The 20,221-nt window shown below is 36.8% G+C and overlaps 1 protein-coding gene across 8 annotated transcripts in view; it reads right to left on the bottom strand.

Moving 5' to 3' along the window:
* The window catches only part of ZGRF1 (zinc finger GRF-type containing 1), a 71,180-nt gene that overhangs the window by 44,298 nt on the left and 6,661 nt on the right, over positions 1 to 20,221 (bottom strand). For 3 of the 8 annotated variants that reach the window (XR_011537279.1, XM_070609371.1, XM_070609365.1), the window contains exons 4-10: positions 17,795 to 17,854; positions 16,145 to 16,330; positions 13,305 to 15,579; positions 8,895 to 8,968; positions 6,409 to 6,459; positions 3,968 to 4,051; positions 2,190 to 2,375 (exon numbers count right to left, since the gene is read on the bottom strand). Coding sequence is in view for 7 of the 8 variants with exons in the window: in XM_070609371.1 (XP_070465472.1) it covers positions 2,190 to 2,375; positions 3,968 to 4,051; positions 6,409 to 6,459; positions 8,895 to 8,968; positions 13,305 to 15,579; positions 16,145 to 16,330; positions 17,795 to 17,854 (2,916 nt within the window). In the remaining variant the exon portion in view is untranslated. The remainder of the gene's footprint in view (positions 1 to 2,189; positions 2,376 to 3,967; positions 4,052 to 6,408; positions 6,460 to 8,894; positions 8,969 to 13,304; positions 15,580 to 16,144; positions 16,331 to 17,794; positions 17,855 to 20,221) is intronic. The other 5 variants (XM_070609367.1, XM_070609369.1, XM_070609370.1 and 2 more) reach the window with 4 other exon arrangements.

The raw sequence follows: 20,221 nt of genomic DNA, 5'->3' as shown, positions 1-20,221 counted from the left end.
TTTAGCACAATAAAAGAAAATTTTTTAAAATAAAAAAGCCTAAGTGATGAAGCATTGTCTAATGTTAACTGACTGCTCTTCTCTCTTGATATATAATATAATGGTGCTTCTTATAATCAGCAATAGTATCTTAGAAATTGATGAAATACAGAATATTTTGTAAAGTTCAGAGACTGCTATGTGCAAGTAAACTGTCAAACTCACTCCAAAATCTCTTATCTCTGTGGTGGGTCTAGCCATTTTGCCCTAGAACATTTTTTATAAACTCAGGATATAAAACATGACCATACTGATGTACGTAAAATAATTAGAAATAAAATGAATGAATGGACCTGAGTTTCTTTTTAAATGTGGAGAACCTCTCAAAAAACACAGGAAATGAGAAACAGAAACATCTTTTATCTTTGATGAAACCAGGAAACAATGGTAACCCTGAATTACAATACAATATTACAAGGATGGGGAAAGAGCATACACTTGGCAATATGGAAGAAAAATCAAACCAAAGTACCTACTACAAGAGCCCCAATAAGAAGTAAACTGATTGGGGGCCAGCCCATGGCCTAGTGGTTAAGATCAACATGCTCCACTTCAGCGGCCCAGGTTTGGTTCCTGGCCATGGACCTACACCACTTGTCAGCAGCCATGCTGTGGCAGCGGGTCACATACAAAAAAAGGAAGATTGGCACAGGTGTTAGCTCAGGGCGAATCTTCCTCAGCAAAAAGAGGAAGTTTGGCAACAGATGTTAGCTCAGGGTGAATCTTCCTCACCAAAAAACCCCCCAAAACAACAAAAAATTATAAACTTCCATTCGTCAAGAGGCATCATTAAGAGTGAGAGATAAGTCAGAGCTGGGGAAGATATTTGCAAAGTATACAAGTTACAACGAGTATATATCCAAAATATAAAGAATTCCAAAAATCAATTAAAAAGACAAGCACACAAATTAAAAACTGAGGAAGAATCCTGAACAAACATTTCATCAAAGAGGATACAGGGAAGGCCAATAAGCATATAAAAACGTCCCAATCTCATTGTTAGACAGGAAAATGCAAATTAAAACCACAGTGAAATACCACTACACACCCAGCAGAATAGCTAAAATTCAAAACAAAAAACTGTCAGCACCAAGTATTGAAGACGTAGAGTGATGGGGACGAGAACCGTAAACTGTAACCACCACTTTGGAAAGCACTTTGGCATCATCCACTAAAAGTAAAGATGGGCCTATCTGGTGACTGCTAGGAAGTATACCTAACAGAAGTGTGTCCTGTGTGTACACATTCATGACAGTACACGAATGTTCACAGCAACACTATCTGTAATAGCCCCCGAATGCAAACACCCCAGACAACTGAAGAACGGATAAACGGGGCCATATTCATACAGTGGAATACTACACTAGCAAAGAAAACGAAAAACTACAGCCACAGGCAACAACACGGATGAATTTCAAAACTGCAATACTGAATGAAAGAAGCCAGACACAAAAAATACACTGTGTATTACTTTATTTATACAAAGTTTTAAAAGCAAAACTAATATTTGGTGCTCTAAGTCAAGAGAGTGGTTATCTTTGAGGAGAATGGAAGGGGCACTGACTGAAAGGGGGCAGAAGGGGGACATCTGGAATGCCGGTAATACTGTTTCCTAAGGGTGGAGGTTACATGGGTGTGTTCACTTTGTGGTAAATATTGAGCTGTGCACTTATTCTGTATGTGCTTTATGCTTTAATACAAAAGAAAAAAATTTAAAATCTCTTTAACAGATACTATTTCAAATACGTGTATATCATTCTGTCTCCATGACCTCTATTTCATAGTAATGAGAGGTACTTGGGGCCATACTTGGGGGGGTGGGGGAGGAATATTAGAGGGAAAAAAACCTACTAGCTGTGAATCATATTTTCTGTATGTAATCTGCCTATCTGCTCTTGTCATGAATTCCTAGTCTTCCCTGAAGGGAAAAGCAATCGTTTAAATTCCTGATCCTAAAAAGGCAGCAAATCTCTCAAATAAAACATTTTTGCCTTATTTAGTTTGATTTGAGATATTATACTTCTTGTCAATTTACTAAATTCCTTTTTAAGTTACAACTGTGCAAAGATTTAAATATACTCTCTTTAAAAAGTTTAGTATTGACATAAAGAAAATGACTTGGCAAGATGTAACTATGGAAATATTTTTACCTGCAAGAAGTCAATCTGCATACAAGTGCTAGGCAACTTTGATGTCAAAAAACAAGTGTCCGTCATGCAGCTGCCATACCCAGCACTCTCTGGAAACTGACTGTGTTCTAGCTGGGAGCTGTGTCCTCTGACCAGCACAGCACTAGTAGCTGATCCCTTTACTTGGTGCCCTTGAAACTCAACAGGCTACAGGTAAATTATTAAAAATGAGTATTGCATAAGTATATATTGACATATATAATCACGATGTAGATACACATAGAAAATAATACATAATTCAGCTTTCTGTTAAATATTACTTAATGTAAGTAATTACGAAGGGATTAATACTGAAAACCAGGAAATACTCCTATTATCCTAAAACATATGTTAAGGGTAGCTAATTTAAACTGTATTGATTTAACTGAATTCAAGTTCAACATTAATAAGTATGATTTTTTTTTATTATGAGCATAAAAAGTGTAGTAATAATGGATTGATTAAGCCAGAAAGACACAGTTGCTCCTTTCTCTATGCTTCCACTGTCCATGACACAACTTTCCATTACAGACAGCACATACACCATGACGTCTTCTTCTCTGTCTACTAACTGCTCTGTAAGCTCCTTGCGGGCAGAGACCTTTCTGTTTCATCAGGGCAGCACCAGCATTTAACATGTGCTCGGCATACAGGAGGCCATCAATAAACACATAACAGGGAGGGACAAAAGGGAAGGAGCACAGGAAGCATTCGCCTTGGTTTAAGGGTTTCGTAAACTATTGGGCTTAACACAAGAGGGCTGGCGGGCTCTCTGCCTCCCCAAAGACATGATCCCACTGCTCGGAGAACAAAGGCCTAAGGGTTCACACAGAAGTGTGACTCAGAGAGGTGCTCTCATCCCCTCAGAGACTTGGTCTGCTTTCGGGTGGCAAATGGCGTTCTCTGCTGCCCCCTTGAGGGTTCTAGGATTTTTACTCCACACAAGGTAACAAAGCCGACCCAAAATGCGGAAAAATAAGATTGCTAATAGAGCTAAAGGAATGTACATGAAGCATGCATTTATTGCTAAATGATAAATTAACAGAATGACAAGAATATAAATCTGAATATTATTTATTTAAAAACGAAGATTCTAAATCACACATTTGAAAGGAAAATCAAATCTAAAACGTCCTCTATACAGGACTTTTGTTGAAAATATTATGCTGAATTTTAAAACATACACATTTCAATAAAAAAAGTCTCAACTCGTAAAGACTCTGTATATTTCTGATTTGTTTGATGGGGAATACACATTCTCCACAAGCAAACAGATGCCTTGTTTCCTAAGTTTCTATGTAGATCTTTTCCAAAGGTCTGTTGGGTTTTAGGAATAGAATCACTATTTACAAAAGCCATCCATTTATGTGTTGTTGTCTCTATCCATTTTCCATGTGGAGCAGGTAGCACTACCGCGAGCTCGGGTTACATGTGCTTCTAAACTTCCAGGCAGAGGGAGAAGTGTGGAGTAGACGATAGTAAGTTAAAGGCTATAAAGAGCTTCAGCTTGTCCTCCACAGAACATTCATTAACTGTGCTTTACACATCTTCGTGTCCAAGCCCTGGGGCATCTATGTATATACACTGCATTACTAGTTCATTGCTGACAGAGAGAAGGCTCAACGCCAAGTTTCTCTTGTTCTTAACACCAGGTCAATACATTCTGCTCACTCACCTTCTGCCTATGAACTCTGATAGTCGTATAAAAACAGCAGGAAAACACAAGGGGGTAGAAAATCAATGCTCTTCACAAATTTTACCTTAGGGTCGCAGGTTTTTCTCTCTGTTTGTTTAGGAATAACAGCCAGAAAAGCAGTCTCTTCTTCACTTCCCAAGGAAAAGAACTAGAATACAATGTCAATAAGTGTGTTAGCTAAAACAGTTCTGTAGGTGGTTCATGAATTTCCTGGGAAAATGCTCCCAGAACTTAAAGCCATGTTTGTCCTTTGAAGACAGACTTGCTATCTCCATCTTGCTTCTCTCCACACACACATATAAGAAGCTACCCTGGCAAAGCAGTTCTCCAGCACATAAGGTAGTAAGCTAATCAATGTAAAACGCAGTATGTTAGAAAATAAGAATTCTAAAATGTCAATTGAATCTTTTAACACTAGAAAAATTGTTGGGTACATAATAAATCACCCATCAAACCTAATGCTTATGTTAATGCAGATTATTTAATTCAAAAATTAGTATGAAACCAAAGGAAAAATTGTAAACAGTGTAACAGTGTATTTAAAGAATGATGGAGGCAGCCCCCGTGGCTGAGTGGTTAAGTTCGTGCACTCCGCTTCGGCAGCCCACGGTTTCGCCAGTTCGGATCCTGGGAGCAGACATGGCACCACCCATCAAGCCATGCTGAGGCAGCGTCCCAAATGCCACAACCAAAAAGACCCACAACTAAAAACACACAACTATGTACCAGGGTGCTTTGGGGAGAAAAAGGAAATATAAAATCTTTAAAAAAAAATTTAAAAAATAAAGAATGAATCATCTTCTAGCAACCATAAAACAGAAGATATAGACAACAGTAGCTACTCATTTTTAGTTCAAGTGACTACATAAAATAACCATAACTTCTAATATCAATTGGACAGACTTAGAACTGAATTCAACTGCAGAAAACAATTTTTTTTATGTTTAAAAAATGTAGAGACGGGCCGGCCCAGTGGTGCAGTGGTTAAGTGCGCACATTCCGCTTCAGCAGCCTGGGGTTTGCCAGTTCGGATCCTGGGTATGGACCTGGCACCGCTTGGCAAGCCATGCTGTGGCAGGCATCCCACATATAAAGTAGAGGAAGATGGGCACAGATGTTAGCTCAGGGCCAGTCTTCCTCAGCAAAAAGAGGAGGATTGGAGGCAGACGTTAGCTCAGGGATAATCTTCCTCAAAAAAAAAAAAAGAAAAGAAAAAATCTCAATAGACAGAAGAGGTAAAGCAGTATATTTCTTTAAATAATGGTCACCTTCCTTTAATAACACTATATATAAGCCAACAAAGTAGCTCTTGAAAACATTCAACTCATATTTTAGAATTAGAATTTTCTCATATGGTGAGTTTAAAAAATCAATTAGCATAGTACCTTCTCTGCTGGAACAGCTCCTTGGCTATGTGTAGCTAATTATACTTACAGAAATAAGGTGGAGGTGGCATTATGTGTATCCTGAAAGAGCACCCTAACTTTAAAGTTTTGAAAGTTCCTCTTATCACTAATGTATGTGAAGAAGTTGTCTCTGAGTTGTAGTAAGAAAGTCATTAAAACACACAAATATACTCGTATAATAATGCCAAAAAGATTTAAATAACTTTTTTGAGAAAGATTTTAAGACCTTTTTTATTACTGTGAAATTACAACAGGTTTTTTTTTTTTTTTTTGAGGAAGATTAGCCCTGAGCTAACATCTGCTGCCAATCCTCCTTTTTGTGAAGGAAGACTGGCCCTGACCTAACATCCGTGCCCATCTTCCTCTACTTTATATGCGGGACACCCGCCACAGCATGGATTGCCAAGCGGTGCCATGTCTGCACCCAGGATCGGAAGTGGCAAACCCTGGGCCGCCGAAGCAGAACTTGCACACTTAACCAGTGAGCCACAAGGCCATCCCTCAACAGATTTTTTTAAAATATGTTTATTTGACATTATATGACATTTATTTTAAATGGTAACTCACTCTGGAGGAAAAAACAATGATAATATTTATTTACAGGTTATACTTTGTGATAATTATACTTGAAAAAGTTTAAACCCTATCTTTTTCAAGTGAAAGAAAAACAGTAAGATTGTGATCATTTGTAAGCTAAATTATGCAGTTGCTGATTGTTTATCATTTTATACATTTGATCTTATTATATAAGGGTGAAAAATGGTTGAGCCATCACAAAATGGATTTTGTTTTGTTTTGTTCTCTTTTAGGCAATAGAGCTTCACATGCAGCTGCAATTGTCAATGACAATTCTTGTATTAGGTAATGCTTATAAATTTGCAAAGTTAGCTTTATGATAAAAGATTTGCTATTTAAGCAAATCCTATTGACCACACAAGACATTTATACAAAAGACAGCAGGCCCATCTAAATGAATATAAAGGGGTAACTAGTTACAAATGAGTTTGAAAACTGACAAAATACAAACATAAAATTATATGCCATACCTATATATACAAATATAATTTCTGGCTACTTTACATTTTAAAAGTTAACTCACCTGCAAAGACTGTAGTGGTTCACTTTGTTCAACTTCATTTTCTTTCATAATCTTAGAAACAGAACATTAATATAAGGTAAACCAAAAGACAATAGTAAGTTACAAAAGAAAATATAAATTTCTATTAGACATAAGAAATCTAAGAACACCATCACTAATAATCAAAGAAATAAAAACTAAATGTTGATTAAACACTATTTTCACTTAGCAAGAATTTAAAAAGATCTTAACAGTACTGGTGAATATGAAGTGAAATAAATATTCACGTTGTAAAACCGTAAGATTTTTAGATTTGACGATATACATCAAGGACCTAAGAAAGTTGTTCTTAGCCTTTCAAGATATCACTTCCACTTCTGGGAATCAAATCTAAGGAAATAACTTAAAATGTAAACAATGATTTATGTGCAAAACATTTACTAAACTTTTATTTATAATAGCAAAATCCTGGAAATGATCTAAATGTTCAAAATAGGGAACTGTTTGTCCAAAGCATAGGATATCAATAGGATGGAATGGCAAATAACCTTTAAAAGATATATTTAAGGAAAAATATTTTTTTAGGCAAATTTTTAATAACGTGAGGAAAGACAATGTGTTATTAAGGGGAAAGGATAAAAAACTATTTGTACACATCAATCTAACCATATTTTTTTAAGCAGGCCCAAAAAGGCTGAAAATGTTAATAATAATTTTGTCTGGGTGGCAGGGTTTTTTTTATTTTTTTTCACTTTTTTCTGTATTTAAAAAAGGAGGGCTGGCTCGGTGGCGCAGCAGTTAAGTGCGCACGTTCCGCTTCTTGGCGGCCCAGGGTTTGCCGGTTGGGATCTCAGGTGCGGACATGGCACCTCTTGGCAAAAGCCGTGCTGTGGTAGGCGTCCTACGTATAAAGTAGAGGAAGATGGGCATGGATGTTAGCTCAGGGCCGGTCTTCCTTAGCAAAAAGAGGAAGAATGGCAGTAGCTAGCTCAGGGCTAATCTTCCTAAAAAAACAGGAAAAAAGATCAAGCTTATTAAGAGAAAAAAAAAGACTGGTAACACGGAAAATAGAGTAAGATACAAAATGGGGGCAAGTGAAACATTTCACTTTCTTTTCTTCCAAATATGTCCGCTAGAAAGAGCAGTGTCATATAATGAAAGAACTGTCCTTCCAAAATGCTGGTGGCATCCCCACTGAGAAACAGTAATCTAGATAACCTATTCTAGAACTTCAATTCATCCTACTTAGTACTATTATTTCTTATATTATTACCACGGTTCCCAAACTGTGCAAGTAGGTACTTTGGCGTGCCACAGAGAACTCAACAGGGGCTCCACAAGATGTTTTAAATTTGAGGGAACTATACAGTGTCACTCAACACCTGTTGGACAATGAATGAACTAATAGCTCAAGGCAGTTCAGTTTCAACATCAGATTTCATGTCATTTCTATCAATGACATCATATCTTTGTGAAGCTGGGTTTCTGAAAATTGCTATGATAAAAATTAATTACCATGCAAAAGTCAACGTGGAACAAGAAAACTAATCTATTCCAAGGTGTGAGAAGTTGTGCAGTGCCCAACAAGTGCACAAATTCCCTTAGTAACTGTATTTATTTAAAAATAAAATGCTTACAGTAGGGGCCAGCCCCATGGCTGAGTGGTTAAGTTCGTGCACTCTGCTTTGGCAGCCCAGGGTTTCACTGGATCGGATCCTGGGTGCGGACATGGCATCACTCATCAAGCCACGTTGAGGCAGCATGCCACATCTAGAAGGACCCACAACCAAAATATACAACTATGTACTGGGGGGATTTGGCGAGAAAAAGCAGAAAAAAAAACCCAAGATTGGCAACAGTTGTTAGCTCAGGTGCCAATCTTTAAAAAAAAAAAATGCTTACAGTAATCATTGCACAACATATACATATATCAAATGATTGTCATACACCTTAAACTGATATAATGTTATGTGTCAATTCTATTTCAATAAAACTAGAAAAAATAAAAATAAAATTCTTACTAAGTTACTATGACATAATACTTACTAAGTTGGGGGGGTTTTTTTGTTTTGCTGAGGACGATTCGTTGAGCTAACATCTGTTGCCAATCTTTCTCTTTTTGCTTAAGGAAGATTCATCCTGAGCTTACATTTGTGCCAATCTTCCTCTGTTTTCCACGTGGGCCACTGCCACAGCATAACTGCTAATGAGTAGAGTAGCTCCACACCTGGGAACCAAACCCGGGCCACCGAGGCAGAGCACACCCGACTTAACCAGTAGGCCATGGGGCCAGCCCATTAAGCTATTTAATACTACTAACTAGTTAATAAATGGAACTGCTAGGTATTTCTTTTGGCCAAGGGATGCAATGAAAAAATTACTGAGATACAAGGCAGGTCATGAACTGAGACAGCTTGGACTTTCTGTATTACTATAATCCCATTACAAATTACAGGACATTCTATATTGAAATAAAAGAATATACTGATAGAAAAAAATACATATACCTGTTGAGAAGCCTGGTTCGGATGAGGAGAGTTTGGTATAGCTTGTGAAACAACTGTAGGCAACAGTTTCCTAGCTATAATGGAGAAAATCAAATGATCTTATTCATAAAGACAGCAGTGATCTAAAATTTTTTTGAACATTTCTAAAACTGACTGAAACAAGGAATACAACTTAAATTTTAAGATGAGGCAAAGTCTTGAAATTGCTGAATCTGGATTGTGGGTATCTGAGGATTCATTGTAGTATTAGCTCTGTGTTTGTTCAAACATTTTCACAATAAAAATTCAAAAAAAAAAAGAAAGCCTCGTGGCTGGCCCAGTGGCAAAGTGGTTAAGTTCAAGTGTTCGGCTTTGGTGCCCAGGCTCGCAGTTTTGGATCCCAGGCGCAGACCTAGCACCGCTCACCAAGCCATGCTGTGGCAGCATCCCACAGAAAAGAGGAAGATTGGCACAGATGTTAGCTCAGGGCCAATCCTGCTCACAAACAAAAAAAAAAGGAAAGCCTTTTTGATTACTTTCTAAGTCAACATTAGGAATGCTTCCTTTGCTTTTTCTTTTTTTTAAACTAATTAAAAAATAAATACTGAGTCAACAGCTAACAGCCTATACTAGAAATGCTAAAAATGAAATATAAACTGTTAGTAGCAAAAAAGCCAAGACCACCATTACACTGCTGCTGTGTGCAAACATGGAAAAGGAAAAAGCACTTAATGCTATTTCTGAGTCTTTCTTAAATCCATTTGACTACGGTTTGGGGAAAAAACTTCAATTTATTTTCTAAGCACAGCATGCCAGGCGCTGGGGAAAAAGCAGAAAGGGAGGCCCACAGAAGATAAACCAGATAAACTGCTTCCTCAAACAGAAAGAGGAAAACTGGCAACAGATGTAAGCTCAGGGCCAATCTTCCTCACCAAAAAAATAAATAAATAAAAATAAGTGGATTTGGAAACTTCATGTTGTTCTAAAAATAGCTTTAAAAAGGCACTGAATGAAAATTGGTGTTTTTTCCTTTCTTGCCTTTACTCAAGAAAAAAAATTCTAAATTAATATTTCTAAGATATATTCAATGATCTCACAAAAACTTGAACATACTTGAGAAAACGGGTATTTTTGCTGAGGAAGCGTCACCCTGAGCTAACATCTGTGCCAATCTTCCTCCACTTTATGTGTAGGATGCCCGTCACAGCGTGGCTGATGAGTGGTGCTAGGTCCACACCCTGGGATCCAAACCTGTGAACCCAGGTCACTAAAGCAGAGTGAGAACTTAACTACTACACCACGGGGCTGGCCCCGAGAAAATGTTTTGTAACACTTTCACACATCCTAAATTCGTTGGAAAACTGATTCTTCTCTAATTCGGTATTAAACTACATGAAGTCATTTCCTATATCCCAATAAACAGATTCAATTTTCTCAGATTGTTTCAAGAAAACCAACTTAATCCTTCCTAGAGAAATATACTTCTATCAGAAAACAAATACAGTTAATCCACATTACTCACAGATTCCGCCTATTAGCTAAAATTTATTCGGAACCTTCAAATCCATATCCTGTTTCTGAGGTCATTCGCAGACACACAGAGCTACAAAAAACGAGTTGCCTGACACACACATTCCCAGCTGAGGGAGAACAAGGCGACACTGCTTTCCTGAGCTCTCATACTCTAAGCAAGTATCCTTTTCCTGGCCTATTTAGTACATTTTTTTGTGCTTTGGGGCTTTTTGTTGGTGACTCTGCCATTTAAAATGCTCCCTAAGCACAGTGCTGTCTGGTGTTCCTAAGTGCGAGAAGGCTGTGAGGCCCCTTATGGAGAAAGGATGTGTATGAGATGACTTTCTCTCAGGCAGGAGGTGTATGCTGTTGGCCGTGAGCTCAATGTTAACGAATCAACAATATATATCAAATGAGGTCTTTAAATAGAAACACACATAAAACAAGGTTTAGTACTGATTGGTTGATAAAAATGTTCTGACCAGAAGTTTGAAGGAAATGAACTCTGTACTTCCCCAAAAAGCAATGGCTCACAGTTCACTAGTTCGGTGTTTGTGGTGACTCTACAGAACATAACAACCGCAAATAATGAGAATCAACTGTAACCCTCTTTTCCAACTTGACAAGAAAAGAGTAGATTTCCCAAAACCAGATTCTATAATTTCTAAATTTTCATGTTATGAATCTATATCCTTATACGACAATACATAGTTATACTACCCATACTTGTTTTTCATTAAAGTTTTTTCCTTATTTTTAATTTTTAGAAAATAAACTGTAAGAACTACCATAAAATTTAACATTTTAAAGAAACATTTTAGTAGGCACAATAATTTATTCTTTTTTTTTCAGGAATCCCTTGAGATATTCAAATAAGAGTTCAATTTTAACTTTTCTTTGCAAGTAGCATCAAGTACATTCTTCATTCACATTTGTAAGTATATAATATTTACTATATTTACTAATGTGTTTATACTATCCTTTTTCTTTTTAAAAATGCTGTTGGCAACATACCATAAGCAAAGTCAAAAGACTTACTGACAACTGAAAGAAAATATTTGCAACATTTTTCATAGATAAAGGGCTAAGATCTCCAATATTTAAAGAACTTACAAATCAAGAAGAACAAAAAGACCAACAGCCAATAAAAAACTGGACAAAAGTGTAGAACAGACAGTTCACGAAAAAACGTACAGAAACGATGCTGAAACATATGGAAAGATGCTCAATTTCATTGGCAATAATAGAAATATAAATTTAAAATACCCTGAAATGCCATTTCTCATCTATTAGATTGGTAAAAATTCAAAAGCGTGGCAACATACTCTGTTGGCAAGGTTGTGGAGAAGCAGGCACCCTCACACATTACTAGTGGGAGTTAGAAATGGCGGGAACTTTGAAGTGTCTAGTAAAGCCACACATTTACCCAGCAACCCTACTGCTAGGAATGTGCCTTGAAGACACACCTCCAACAATACGCAAAGGCCCATATATGTATACAGATATAGATACATAAGGTTACTTATTGCCACATTATTTGTAATAGCAAAATATTGGAGATTGGTTGCATAAATGATGATTCATCTACAGAGTGGATTATCACACAACTGTAAACAAATAAAATGAGGATGTGTCCTATGAACTACAATGAAGTGATTTCCAGGATTATTATTATTATTATTAAGAGAAAAGAAGGAAGGAGCTAAAAAATGTACAGAGTATGGTGCCTTTGTTGAATAAGAGGAAATAAGAATTTATACATGGAGTTTTTTTTTTTTAAAGATTGGCAGCTGAGCTAACAACTGTTGCCAATCTTCTTTTTTTTTTTCCCCTGCTTTTTCTTCCCTGAATCCCGAGTACATAGCTGTGTATTTTAGTTGTGGGTCGCTCTAGTTGTGGCATGTGGGACGCTGCCTCAACACGGCCTGACTAGCGGTGCCATGTCCGCACCCAGGGTCCAAATCAGCTAAACCCTGGGCTGCTGAAGCGGAGCGCACGAACTTCACCACTCAGCCAAGGTGCCGGCCCCCTGGAGATATTTATTTTTGCAAAAAGAAACACAGTTATGATATACTGGTTACCTGCAGCAGGTAGGTAGAAACAGGGCATCTGAGCACATGTTTTTATATAGCTTTGACTTTTGAACTAGGTTAATATTTTACACAGTCAGAAATAAAAATAAATCAAAAAGGATGGGCAAAAAAGCCCTCATACTGAATATAAACAATGAACTTAACTATATTTAAATCAAATGATAACATAATCACACTAAAGAAAAAAAACGTAACCCAAGTTTTTTGAACATACTACTCTATCTAGCTGTATACTCTGAGTAGGATATATTCTAAAAACAAGCCAAAAAAAAACCAGCAAAGGATCTGTGAACTTTACGAATTTGTAAGTTTTTTGCTGGTAGTGATATGGATGTAACAATTTAGAAACTGTTTGGTGTATATCATAGAACTGAAGTAAATATACTGATGCTGGGAACCAGGGCCCTCTCTCACTGTGGGAGTAAAGAAACACAGTTACCGAATGGAGGAGAGAGGAAGAATCCTGTGGCTTAGAATTGCAATTGGAGATATCAATATGAACTAACGATTTTTTTTAAAAAAAGTACATCCTAGCATGTATCCAAAAACATAGGATAAGAATGGATTATAATACACACACACACATTTGCTTATATGTACTTATATATGTTTATATATGCATGGGATATTTCTAGAAAGATACGCTGGAAGTGGACTAAGGGACTGTGATAGGAAGGATATTATCCTCTATTAGAACTGATTTTACCAAGTACATGGTAAAATCCCATTTAAATACTATGCAATTCTTTAACACAGCCTCCAAAGCAAATATCTTCTTATCCTTTCAGCTACAAGAGAACAATCCAAAACACCATGCAGTTCTCACCTTCGGGACTGCTATCCGGCGCATACGTCTGCAGAGTTTCCTGTTGCTTAAAGGTAGTATTTTTCTTTTTCAATATTTCCAAGCCTTCTAAAGCTGTAGTGTGTTCAGACAAGGATTTTAAAAGCGAAATGTTATTTACTAATCCAGAAAGTTCTGAAGAATTTCTAGGACTATTCCAGTATTGTTTGCTTTCTCCAGCAGTGTCTACTTCAATATGGTCACCAGATAAACTTCTAATCCTCCCCAAATCTTCAGATTCAGGAATATGTGCTTCTGTGTCTTTGGAAATAGAATGCTTTTTTCCCAGAGGGTAAAACAAAGAATCAGAAACTAGAGAATTTGATTTATCAAGTGCAATACGTTCTTCAGAGTGATTCTGACTGGCACCCAAGAGTTGGATACTGATGTCACTGCTAGAGGTGGAGGGTAAAACCTGTTCATCATTTTTGTGTAAGTCGCCTACCATAATAAAGGGCTGCGGCTGAGCCTGTTCTGAAAATAGGTTATTTTCAGGAGTTTGATTAGTGGCTTTGTTTAAAAAATGAGGAATATGTAAACTTGTATTTATACCTTTAGGTTTATTTGGAAGTGAAACAAAATCATAGTTAATTCTGACCTTGGGGGTAGATTTACTCACATCCTCATTATTATTTATGTATACATCATCAGTCCACTCTAAAGATGAGTCAAAATTGCTTAATGTGTCACTACACTCCTCTATTTCTCTTCCAGTGTTTCCAGTTTCCCAAGGTCTTGTGTCAAAACCTACACAAATTTTACCACAAAAGTGTGACGGCAGAGCCTCTTCAACAGGAAACGCCTCTGTAGGTGTACTCCCACTAGACGCTGAGAGAGGCACACGTTCACTGTCAGCTTCTTCATGGCTCGTATCCTCACATCTCTTCCGAACACCTGAATTGCCATCATTAACCCAAGTTTCCCTTACCCAACCCTCTGAATCCTGGGAAATTTTATTGCTTTCCTGTGATTCCTCCTCAGTGTCACTGGTTTCAAAATTGTTCAGGTCAAAAGTCACCTCCACAAGTGGTTGTGTTACATTACTGACAGGTTCATGAATAGTAAGACTTTCATTGTCAGTATGACTTTTAGAAAACATGTCAGTCGTATTATCAGAGATCCTAGAAGTGCTATTTAGAGAAGATGCCACTTGCAGATGTTCACATTCTGGCAGATACGACACTGGTTGTTTACACCCCTCTTCTGGTGTTCCACATATATTTACCTCCTCAGCATTTTCTCTAATGAGAATTGACCCTTCTACACACATCTGGTCATTCTGATGAACAGGTATTTTATCATTTTCCTGAATGTCTGATCCTGATAAGTCGTCACTTTCTACATTGCTACAGGAAACTGGTAAGCTGTTGCTTTCACAGAATGAAGGCGTTTCCAATGTTACTTCCTGATCCCAGGACTGATCATTATTATCTACTGGCTTGTCTTCATTATATTTTTTCCCCTTTTCAGCACATGTTTCAAAGAACTGTATCCTTTTTTGTACCAAAAGCTCTCTCAAATTTAAATTTATATTCTCTCCCTGGGACTTGGGTTTCCTTTCTCTACCATTTCCATCTTCAGCAGAAGAATGTGCAGCTGAACTCTGTGAGGATACATACATGGCCCACCGGCTTTTACTTCTCATGGTATTTTCTGATTGATGCTGGTGGTGTAACCTTTCTGTGCCCTTCACCTCAGCGCACTCTTCCCGTTCCACTAAGCACTTTGGTTTATTAGGAATGTTTATAGTTCCTTGTGGCTGTATCTGAGGGAAATGTTCTTTAATCTCAGAATTTAGTTCCTTACAAATACTAGTTGATTTGGACTTCAGAAGAGCTAATATCTGTGTTGTGCTTCTGATGTTTTGTGAAACCCCTAAACAGTGAGATGCCAAACTATCTCTTTTCATGGCCTCATTGGTCAGTAAAGAATCTGACTGCTTATTTACAGAACTCATAGGAGAACAAAAATAATTTTCTTCACACAGCATTTCTGGGTTAATCTTGAAGGATGGAATAGAGACAACTGAAGAAAAAGGTATGCCATTTCTCTCTCTGTTCTTGTAAGTGACAGTGTTCTCCGAGTCTGCTGGCATATTATTTATCTCTCTCTTGCCAACAGTAGAAAACAAAGAAGGTGAGCTGTAGACTGGAGAAAGGAAAGCAGGGCCAGGTTTCTTAGCCTCAAGTGATGCAGCTGATTCACCGTTCTCTGTAATAACCATTTTCTTTGGCACTTGACGTGGTCCTTGAAAACCCTAAAAATATTAAAATAAATATTAGCTGTTCCATTACCTATAAAGAAAATGTGAAAGAAACAGGCTAAAAAAAAAAAAAAGAAAAAGGAGTGTGTTTGTTTTGCACAGTAAAGTAATAACTAAGATATAAAGTTTGCTGGGGCTGGCGCCATGGCCGAGTGGTTAAGTTCGCGCGCTCCGCTGCAGGCGGCCCAGTGTTTCGTTGGTTTGAATCCTGGGTGCGGACATGGCACTGCTCATCAAACCACACTGAGGCAGCGTCCCACATGCCACAACTAGAAGGACCCAGAATGAAGAATATACAACTATGTACCAGGGGGCTTTGGGGAGAAAAAGGAAAAAAATAAAATCTTTAAAAAAAAAAAAAGATATAAAGTTTGCTAAGTTAAAAGGCAAACACTCATTTGTATTAAGAATTTCTAATCAGGGTTTACGTACTTTCTACCTAAGCATAGACTATGAAGTACCAATTTAATGACAGATTACAACAGCTTCACAATTCACTACTTCTTAAAACGATTTTATAAATACATATTGATTTATTATTTTCAACAGAGAAACTTACAGTAAACTTCCTTTTTAAACCAGCGGGCTGACATCCAAGGGACCGGCCAGAGGATATAAACCTCCTTGAGTTTAACTCTGGTGCTTCTTTAGTGACATCCTGTTTAACAGCGATGCTTCCAGCAACTTTAACCTCCTCAACAGTGATTAAGTATCGATCACTTTCTAAGTCATCTCCAGGCTTCACCTAAGTTGAAAAGAATAAATGTCAAAATCATATAAGTCTAATTATTTGATTATTTGTGTGTTCCAGTAAGGTCACCAGCACCAGCAAGACACAATGCATATTCAATAGTTGTTGAATGAATGAATGAATCAATCAATTCTTTATTTATTATGATGCACTAGTTAACTATCAACAAGCACAAAAAATGGTAATTGTTAACCAAACAAAAAAAAAGTCACTAATTTGTTTATTCAGCAATACATAGTGGAGACCTATATGAGGTCCTTCCTTATATGCTGGGGCTACAAAGGCAAGCAAGAAAACTGTGCCTCCTCTCAAGGAGTTCACTCAGAATCCATCCAACTAAATGAAATTTTTTAAATTAGAGCTATTAAGTATCAATTATATATCTTTATAAACTAATGTGAATTAGATACATACTCATAATTATCACAAATTAAATATTATTAGAAATTATTACAGTTGCTTAAACAGTCGTATTCCAAAAAACATTTTAATCACCTTAATTAACAAAATATAGCACTTGCCACCATCTTTGATGACAGTATAAAAATAAGATTATCAAGCTAGTTGATAATACAGAAATCTGTGTATATCACAGATACATGCTTAGTCTTTACTAACGAAATTATTTAAAATGAAATAATCACAGTTGTTACTCCCAATTAAACCTCTACTAAGACAGTGCTTCTCCCAAACCCTCTTTTAATAGATACAAAACTACCACAACCGCTATTAATGTCATATAAAATTTAAAAAGATTAAATACTATGACCAAAATCAACACAATGATAAGAAGAATATGCATTTTAACACTTTTAGAATCACTCTACTAAACTGCTAAGCACTTTACATAAGTTATTTCTAATTTTCAGACCAACCAAATAAAGTCCGTCTATGGTCTACACTTTACAGTAGAGAAGCTGGACAGAGAGGTTAGCTTAATTAGGAAGTATTTGAAAGTGGGAAATGAACCCAGAATGACCAATGCTTATATCCTTATTCTTTACACTAAAATATGCCTTTAGTTCCTTTTCCTGCTTTTTTCCAACAGGGGAAAAACACAGAATAAATATTTGAGAAAATATTTCAAATAGGAATAATTTCACAAAATATTTCCCACTGTAGTTCTCTGCCTACCAAAACCATGGAATAGAGTTAGACAACAGTCACTTCCTGGGTTCAAATCCCAGCCGTCCCACTGCAGCTCTGTGAGCTGGGCAAGTTACTTCACCTGTCTGCACTGCACTCCTCATGCATAAAAATCACACAGCTGTGTAAAGAATAAATGCAACAATATCTAAGAGCTTTCAGCAGAGGGTCTGGCTAATGATAAATATTCAATAAATACTAGCTGTAATTATAACTATTAGTACCATGACCATACTATTTAGCCATATTCATAAAGGAAGTAAAGAGATTTTTTCAAGAATACTTAAAAATAAGATAAAAACATTAAAATACCTCAAGGCACTTAAGAAATATACTATCCAAACAGCCTCCTTTGTCATCATATAAAATTGCCTATATTAAAACAAAATAAATGTTAAAAAGGAACAGAGCATAATTCTGCTTTTCTTAAACATCTTCACTAGCAAATCAAAAATTGTTTATAAGCAAATCATATAATGAAACAATTACCCACTTTAACTTAAACTAGAAAGTGTTTACTAAGCATCTATTCAGTCCCTGCAAGAAAGCAAAGGCATACACATAAAAAAATTCAAGAACTTAATCTCTACCAGGAGGATCTGGGAATTGAACTAGGAAGAAAAAAGAATTGGAATGCGTTAGAGGGGGCAAAACAGGAGACAAGATCAGTAAAGAGATTATTGCAATGATGTGGTATGTAGGACGGGGAGATGATTAGTGCCTTAAATAATTCATCAACCCTGGAATAAGACAACTGTTTACGAGGTATAATGAATAAAACTTGTTGATGAAAGGGATAAGGGAGAAAAAAGAAGCTAAAGTGATTATCACTTTCTGGCTTTCTTCTTGTGTCTCTCTAGCCATTTTTTCATAGCAGTTTCTTCACTAGCCCCTTAAATATTGCTGTTCCCATCACTTTAGAAAACAGTTGGGCAGTTCTTTAAAAGATTAAACATAGAGTTACCATATAATCCAGCAACTCTACTCCCAGGTGTATATACAGAGAAATGAAAACATATGTCTTCACAAAAACTTGCACACAAGTGTTCATAGCAGCATTATTTATAATAGCCAAAAAGTAGAAACAACTCAAATGTACATTAATTGATGAATGAATAAATATAATGGGATATAGCCATACAAAAGAATATTATTCAGCAATGAAAAGGAATAAAGTATTGATACATGCTTCAACATGGATGAACCTTGAAAATATGCTAAATGAAAGAAGTTAATTACAAAAGACCACATATTGTGTAATTCCATTCATGTAAAAGGTCCTGAAAAGGCAAATTATTGAGAAAGTAAGTAGATTAGTAGTTGCTTAGGGCTGGGAGTTGGCTACTGAGTAGTGACTGCTAACAGGTATGGGATTTCTTTTGGGGATGACAAAAATGTTCTAAAATTAGATTGTGGTGATAGTTGCAAAACTCTGTGAATATACTAAGAACCATTGAATTATATACTTTAAATGGATGAATTGAAAAGTGTGTGAGTTATATCTCAATAAAGCTGTTAGAGGGCCGGGCCCATCACCAAGTGGCTAAGTTCGGGTGCTCCGCTTAGGCAGCCCAGGTTTCACGGGTTCGGATCCTGGGCACGGACCTAGCACTGCTCATCAGGCCATGCTGAGGCGGCGTCCCACAGAGCACAATGAGAAGGACCCACAACTAAAATACACAACTATGTACTGGAGGGCTTTGGGGAGAAAAAGGAAAAATAAAAAATAAAATAAATAAAACTAAAAACCTTTAAAAAAAATAAGGTAAAAAATAAATAAAATAAAGCTGTTAAAAAAAATTGTTGCCTCCAAGGGTTCTTTTTCCCTCTATTCTTTACACTCTATATTGCCATCCTTTATCAGTCATGCTTCTGCTGAAATACTTCCAAAGTCTCCACAGCTCCCAAAGAATAAGAACAAAACTCCTTACAATGACCAATAAGGCCCACATAATACCTTTTATGTCCATTCTCACCCTTGCTCACTCTGCTCCTTGTCATTTGCCTAACCCACTAGACATACATATTCATTTACTGGTCTGTCTCCTCCATGTTATTACCACAAAGCAAGGGATTTATCTGTTTTGTTCCCTGCTGCATCCCCTAGAACAGTGGGTAACTCAGAACAGGTGCTCAAAAAATATTTGTTGAATAAAGGAATGAAGGAATCCACTCCAGGAGCTTCAATATCTCATCTAAATGCTAAGTATTTTCAATCTATATCAGTAGCCCAGAACTCTTTCCCAGATCCCTGTAGCCAATTACTTGAGTGTTTCTATGACACTACAAATTCGGTATGTTCAAAATTGAACTCAAAATCTTCACTTTTTCCCCTAAACTTGCTTTTCTTTTTGAGATATCCTAACTCAGCACCATAAGTATAATACTGAAACCCGGAAGTTACCCTAGATCCTCCTTGCCTTCATATCCAAGACCTTAAGATGCTATAATATTTTCACAATTTCTAATATTCTTTTCTTGCCATTGTCATTGCCAATGCCTGCTTGGTCAGACCACCATCACTTTTTGGCTACATTATTCTGTAGCCTCCCTATTATGACAGTCTTCCTAAATCCAATCTGACTTTCATCCTACATAACTTAAGAGTTATGTTAGACATTGCTTACCAAGTGAGCTCTCCAAAATAGAAACATGATAACGTCACTCTTCTGCTCCTAATTCTTCACTGGCTCCTCAGGCTGAGCTCACAAAGTCCTTTGTGATATGGCTCCTGCCTAC

The sequence above is a fragment of the Equus przewalskii genome, chromosome 2, assembly GCF_037783145.1.
Source record: "Equus przewalskii isolate Varuska chromosome 2, EquPr2, whole genome shotgun sequence".
Taxonomy (NCBI): domain Eukaryota; kingdom Metazoa; phylum Chordata; class Mammalia; order Perissodactyla; family Equidae; genus Equus; species Equus przewalskii.
The sequence above is the reverse complement of the archived record's forward strand: the minus strand, read 5'-3'. Positions and strand labels throughout refer to the sequence as shown.